The sequence below is a fragment of the Atta colombica genome, unplaced genomic scaffold (genome assembly GCF_001594045.1).
Source record: "Atta colombica isolate Treedump-2 unplaced genomic scaffold, Acol1.0 scaffold101, whole genome shotgun sequence".
Lineage (NCBI taxonomy): Eukaryota > Metazoa > Arthropoda > Insecta > Hymenoptera > Formicidae > Atta > Atta colombica.
The window spans coordinates 144895-152422 of NW_017259186.1; the positions used below are offsets into that span (position 1 = coordinate 144895).

The 7528-nt window shown below is 32.8% G+C and overlaps 1 protein-coding gene across 3 annotated transcripts; it reads left to right on the forward strand.

Moving 5' to 3' along the window:
• Positions 1-2661: 2661 nt before the first annotated feature.
• LOC108686936 (dihydrolipoyllysine-residue acetyltransferase component of pyruvate dehydrogenase complex, mitochondrial) lies at positions 2662-5996 on the forward strand. 3 transcript variants are annotated; one of them, XR_001931728.1, is made up of 8 exons: positions 2662-2975; positions 3217-3371; positions 3474-3829; positions 4030-4391; positions 4563-4862; positions 4944-5072; positions 5272-5480; positions 5848-5996. XR_001931728.1 is itself a non-coding variant. In XM_018192466.1 (7 exons), coding segments are annotated over exons 1-7 (1422 nt in total). In that variant the 5' UTR covers positions 2662-2856; the 3' UTR covers positions 5273-5718. The 3 variants fall into 3 exon arrangements, 2 of the variants coding, with proteins under 2 accessions (XP_018047955.1, XP_018047968.1); XM_018192466.1 differs by lacking the exon at positions 5848-5996 and having other exon boundaries at positions 5272-5718; XM_018192479.1 differs by lacking the exons at positions 5272-5480; positions 5848-5996 and having other exon boundaries at positions 4944-5073.
• Positions 5997-7528: the final 1532 nt, after the last annotated feature.

Sequence of the window (7528 nt, forward strand, 5' to 3'; positions counted from 1 at the left end):
CGATGTCTTTTCGAGAAATTATTTAAGGTTCTTTATTTGGTCAAGGAAAGTTTATGAAACATGAAATGAGGAAAAGAATTATCATTCCTCAAGGAAGGACTATAAATATAGGTATTAGTAGCATATTATTCGTGTAGTGAAGATTTTTTTTTTTTTATGAAGAAAGCAGCTCATAACAAATTTTCTTCATAGTTATAAGTTATAGGTTATGATGTGATTTGGCGGAATACTTATTCAACAATTTATGATGAAGATCTTCTTTGAAGTAATATTTTCAAAATATTATTTATTTTAAATCGAATTGGAGGCATTTTTATAACTTTTAAATGATTAATTTCGATAAGTTACAAACAAAAAATGTCAACGTTTGACAAAATTAAAAATAGCACGCCACTAAGCATAATCAATCATGAATGTTTTATATGGGGCGTGCAAAAAACTTGCACTGTCTATAAACTCGAGCAGTATCATCTCAATTCGAGTTTCTAGTGCGTACTCAGTGCATCCCAATGAAAAACGCTATATATTTTGATCAAATACATGACATTTAAATATTTAATTAAAAGTGTCTGGAAGATTCACAAATGTTTTTACTGATACTTCATAACTCTTCATACAAACGATTCCATGTATGAACATTGTTGAATTTCGATCCGGCTGATTACTCAGCAAACGAAAATTGATTGAAATGAATTGAAATGGATTCAGATTTTCAGAAATTATTGATTCACGAAACGAATGCTTTTTAATCCTGAATGCATTTTTATTCATTTATAGGAATTGCATGGAGCATATTTCTATGCTTTTCAATTTAAAAATAATATTAGCTTTTTCTGTGCACAACACACACATTGTAAATATTGTTCAATTCAAAATTTTGAATAGGAAATGCAGTTTTTCAATTCAATTGCATCCAATTGAATCTAATTGAATCCAATTGAATCCAAAAAAAAATATTCGCTATTTAAAATACGCATTCGGATAGAAAAAGATTTCAATCTATTTTAATTCATTCTCATTTGCTGGATATTTCAATCAAGTCCAAAAAAGATTCATTAATTATAATTAATAGAATGATTCACAAATCTTTTTAATTGTACTTCAAAACACTTTATCCGAAATACAAACGATATAAAATAGTAATTTTTAGAACCGGAGATTTTGTTCGATCATGTACATTCGAATTACGTTTATGCGGCTATGCAAGTTTGTGAAAATATACCCTAAACGTAATATGTGATAGAAACGTGCGACGCGAACATATTATTTTAGAGGCTGCGTATAATGAAAGGAACAGAGAATAAAAATTTCAACCTATTAGAATCTGTGTATTTCCACAATACATGATAGGTTTGAATTCTTATTCTGCGGTCTCTATTCCTTTCATTATGCACAGCCCCTATTATTAGTTAGCAAGCTGATCGCAAGTTTGTTGCGACAGTCAATATGAAGTGTTGATTTCAAAATGCAAGCTTCAAATTGGCTGTTGCAACAAATTTGTTCGCCTTGCAACTAAGAAGTAGAACCGGCTTTATGCAATCAAAAACTCTATTATAATTTTGGCTCTGCATATAATGAAGGAAATATTAGAAATAAGAATGAATATTAAGATTTCAACTTACCAAAAAACAGCATATTCCGATTGGTATCGAATAGGTCGTAATCTTAATTTTATTCAGGGTAACGATTATGGTTGTGGTCGAATTGCCACTACGAATCCTTCGAAGCTTTTGATTAATCAATCGAAAGAAAAAGTTTTATTAATTGACAATCAAAAAATGCTTCGAAGCATTCATAGCGGCAACTCGACTGCACTCTATGTAACTTTTTCGCTAGAACGCAAACGTGAAAAGTGAACATTTTTATGTATATATATATAAAATATATAATATATATATAATATATATAACTCCCGCACACAGAATGCGGCGGAAGTTAACGCACTAACTAATAATTCTTATGGATTATTATGAAGGCTTCATCAATTTTAATAAAATTAGGCTCATTCGACGCATTTTTTGCACCAATGTGGTAGAAAAAATAAAATGTAATGCAATAGTCAATAAACTTACAGCTCCTAATATGTTTATTGATTATCGCGTCTCATTTTGTCGCGTGGCAAGCATTTCCAGTGTGCAGGAGCCATTACTTCCGAGTAAGTGAGATGTTGATTGGTTATTGCGCCTATTTCGGCCGCGCAGCCGGCGTTATCGCGTTCTGTACGGAAGCCAAAACACATACATACAAAGAATATTCACTTTTCACGTTTCCGCCCTAGGGAAAAAGTTACATGATCGTTACTTTGTTTTAAATATTTGTTTTATTGTGCGCAGGCATTTATGTAACGAACTATAGAGTTTTGGTTATAATAAGGTTTGTTCGCGTCGTATGCTCCAACATGTTATAATATACTTCTATCATAGCTCTTACTCATTCTAACGCGCTTGATAGAGTGAGTAGGAGCTTTGTTGGACTTACAACGCGAACAAACCTATAGGCTGTGATCAAAGTTTCGCTACAAATGCTTTGAAGCGTTTGATGGACCAATTAAAAATAGAAGAAAGAATTTTAGAAATTGACAAAAAAAAAACGCTTCAAAGTGTTTGTAACATGCATTGATTATACCCAATAGTCACATTTTTTTTGCGTTTAGAATGCACCTGAACGCATTGCTCTTCTGCTCCCCGGCATCGTCCGTCATCTGGTCCCGTGTTGCAATCAGTTGCAAACGTCGAATTTGTTGACCGACCATTCTGGGTCGTTGTCGCCTTGTTGGGCGTGTACTCATTTTAAATTCGTTTTGGACTCGTCTAAAATAAAAACACAAAGAGGGTTCCAGACCGTGAATCCTGAGACATGATACGAACGACGTCGAGAATACGTAACGAATTGGTATGCGCAATTTTCCGTGGTTCCGTGCGAACCAGCACCAAATCCATAGTCGTTCGGTATCTTCACAGAAAACATCAACAAAGGTATTATCGATTGTTCGAAATCATCCTCGTGCTCGAATTCTTTTACAAATCTTCCAAGTCTATTGTACAAAGACGATCTTTAAGGTTATTTTACATCAATTTCGACGCCAGACTTACTTCTTAAAGCATAATATTTGAGTTTTAGTCTCAAGATAATTCTCGTCTTAAAAGTTATATAATCATTGCCCGATATGCACAAAAAAAACATGATGACATAATATTGATTTTCTCAATACTTCAGACTTCAGCTTTACAGTGCTTTACGTTTTATCTCAACACCATGGCAGCAACAGCTTAGATTCTATGTCGATTATCCTAACTATATCAAGGTCCCGCTTCCAGCATTGTCTCCTACCATGGAAACAGGAACAATAATCAGCTGGCAGAAGAAGGAAGGTAAGACATTTTCCAGTATTGACATAACAGATAGATTTTAATTGTTAAAAAGAAAATTATTTGTTAAATACATTGATCAATTTTTTATATTTGATCCACTAGGTGACAAGTTGAATGAAGGTGATCTGTTAGCAGAGATCGAAACGGATAAAGCTACCATGGAGTTTGAAACTCCTGAGGAAGGTTATCTAGCCAAGATCTTAGTACCTGCGGGAACAAAGAATGTACCTATAGGCAAACTAGTTTGCATTATTGTACAAGATGAGTCTAATGTAGCTGCATTTAAGGACTTTACAGATACAGTGGCTGCACTTCCTCCAACAACTATAATACCTGTACCACCAACACCGGTAGCCCCTGCTGTGGCAAAAGTTCCTTCTATCGTGCCATCCGAAGAAAGAATATATGTTAGTCCATTAGCAAAAAAATTAGCGGCTGAAAAAGGACTTAGTTTACAGGTGCAAGATAGCTTTATAAATTAAATTGAAAGAATGGAAGCAAGTATGAGCCAATTTGCTTCTCTATTTATTTCCACTCTTTTAATTTGATTTCTGCAATATTTTTCTTCATTATTAACTTATATTAATATAATATTGAATTAACATATTCTTATAATTTGTAAAAATAAAACTTATTTTTTATATATTTTGGCTATTAGGGTCTAAAGGGAACAGGATTATATGGCTCTATAACATCCAAAGATTTGGAAAGTGCAGTAATACAGCCAATACAACCAGTGATAACAAGCATTGGCGCAACTGGAATAGATATTCCTGTATCAAATATACGTGCGATTATTGCTAAACGTTTGTTGGAGAGCAAGCAGATGATTCCGCATTATTATCTCTCGGTAGATGTAAAAATGGATGCTACATTGGCGATGCGAGAACAGTTTAATAAATTGCTAGAAAAGGACAAAATAAAATTAAGCATAAATGACATTATCATCAAAGGAATAGCAATGGCTTGTAAAAAGGTACCAGAGGGCAATAGCGCGTGGTTAGGAAATACAATTCGACAGTAAGTACTTTATAATGTTATATAAACAGTAATATATAGATATATTTTTATAATTTTTTATGTTTTTATATTTATGTATTGAATATTTGTATTTAACTCTACTATGTGAATATATTTATGTGAATATATTTATTGTGGCAACATTTTATATTGAATATTATCTTCTTTTAGATATAATAATGTGGACGTTAGTGTAGCAGTAAGTACAGATAGCGGTCTAATTACTCCCATAGTGTTTGGTGCTGACGTAAAAGGTATAGTTCAAATCAGTAAAGATGTAAAAGCATTGGCTATGAAGGCAAAAGAAAGAAAATTAAAGCCACATGAGTTTCAAGGAGGAACAATTACCGTGTCCAATCTGGGCATGTTTGGAGTTAAAAATTTTTCTGCTATAATAAATCCTCCACAATCTATCATTCTCGCTATAGGTGTTACAGAAGCTAGACTGATACCTGCCAAAAATGAAAAAGGGTAAAAAATTATGTTTTATAATTTTTCTAGACAAATTTAATGTGCCGTTTGTGACATACATTAATACCCAAATCTTTGCAGATTTATCACTGCCCAATATATGTCTGTAACTGCCAGCTGCGACCACCGTACAGTTGATGGTGCAATAGGGGCACAATGGTTAGCCGCTTTTAAGGATTTGATGGAAAATCCAACGACAATGCTTTTATAGTAAGTTAAATCGTCGTTCATTTGTCAATTGAGTGATTCGAATGGCAAATAATACATAAATATAATCTTTCAAAAATGAAAGTTTATTGACTCCTGTATGTTTAATAATAACATTGTATTTTTTATATAAATATATTATATATATTCTAATATTTTTTAATTCAAACTTAATTCTTGGTATATATCTTGTTTGTTTCAGAAATGTTATTTTGGACAAAAATACGATCTACACATAATTAAAGGGATGTTTCAGAAGTAATACATTTAGGAATTATTTCTTAACTAAAACTTCTTTGATGTAATTCGGTTATTATTTCAAGTTTTTCAAAAAAGTTATATCATACAAAACATTATCTCTTGTTCTTAAATGTGTGGATGAGAAGACTGTTTGAATTCACTATAATCAAGGTTAATGAATTTAGATTTGCTATTTGACAAGATTGAAAAATTATAAATTTATTATCGCCTAGCAAAACTGCCTCTAAATAGTCATGTGTGTATATATGTATATTTATAATAATTAGTAATTCAATTGTTGCAAAAAATATGATTACATTTTAAGAGAAGTAATGATAAAAGTGTCCAAAATGTTTATAGTAATTATAAAGTATATCTTATATTTAATAAATTATCTTTTATGATAATATTTATCCATTTTGTATAATTTTGTTTAATTTTTTAAATTTTAGCTTAGAATAAGGCATTTTTCTACTTAGTTCTGTTAGTCATCTGCATCTAATGAAATTCTAAAATCGTCTGTTTTTTTACTCAATAGGATTTACACATACACATACGATTTATGTGTTATTGACACATGGGTGCGTTCATTTATTCTATCTGCGAAAACGACTCCAATTTTTCGTTCATTTACGCAGAGATGTACCAGATGTAAATATGAAACCGGAATTTATCAATAGATGTCCATAGCTGTCAATGTAATTGCCGTCAGACGGCGCCATTTCCTTGTTCTGACATCTGACAAAGATTTTCAATTCACAACAATACAAGTTTCATACAAGAGTATAGTTTGTAATAGCGTAGAACATGTCGAATTTTGCCTGGAAACTACGATTTGCGGACAGCATTGGTTTTCTGTTACCATTTGAAAAGCTGCTGCAGAATCGCATCAAATACTTGTCGAAGCTTACGGTGAGCATGCTCTTGGTAAATCACTTTGAATGGTTTAAAAAATTCAAAAGTGGCGATTTTGATGTGAGAAACGAAGAACGTGGAAAGCCACCGAAAAAGTTTGAAGACGAATTGCAAGCATTGGATAAGGATGACGCTCAAACTCAACAACTCGCGAATCAATTGAATGTGACACGAGAAACCATCTCCATAGATTTGAAATCCATGAGAAAGATCCATGAAAAGATGGGAAAATGGATTCCACATGAACTGAATGAAAGACAGCAGAAAAACCGAAAAACCACTTGCGAAATGCTCGCCAGGTACAAAAGAAAGTCATTTCTCCATTGTGACTGGCAATGAAAAGTGGATATATTTTGAGAATCCTAAGCGTAAAAGATCATGGTAATTCCAGACGAACTATCGACTGCAAGGCCAAATCGCTATGAACGGAAGACAATGCTCTGTGTTTGGTAGGATCAGAAAGGTGTGATATATTATGCTAAACCTGGCGAAACCGTTAATACTGAACGCTACCGACAACAAATGATTAATTTGAATCAAGCTTTGTGTGAAAAACGACTAAAATATCAAAAAAGGCAAAGTAATTTTGCTTCATGATAATGCACCATCACAGCAAAACTGGTCAAAGAAACGATTGAGGCATTTGGTTGGGAAATACTTTCGCATGCGGCTTACTCACCAGACTTGGCTCCGTCCGATTACCACTTATTTGCATCAATGGGACACGCACTTGCTCAGCAGCGCTTCACTTCTTATGAAGATGTACAAAAATGGCTAGATGACTAGTTTGGCTCAATAGAGCAACAATTTTTTTGGCGTGGCATCCACAAATTGTCAAGCAGGTGGAAAAAATGTATAGTTACCGATGGGCAATACTTTGAAGAAAATATTTTTTATCATTTCCATGCAATAAACGTGTATTTTCTATTAAAAAATTCCGGTTTCACATTTACATACCTAATATATCATCCGCATAGCTATCTCGGAGGTCCTGTTCAGGATGTTCTGCTCGCAGTACTATCGTTACTGTGTAAAACGAACGACAAACAGTATGCGATCTTGCCCTCGCCTTTGTAAATTGGATATCTTACTGTTCATAATATCGCTAGCTAATAGCTGATTATTTATTACTGAAAATGAATTTTATTAAAATATCAAGTGAAAAGATTGAAGAATTTGTGGAAATCGATCCTAGTAAAGTAAAAATAATACAAGGTGAAGTATATAGTAGAAAAGTTGTAAAGTTTGCTAATTCATATTTACGATAATAAATTTGTATAATATAAATATACATAAATAAATAT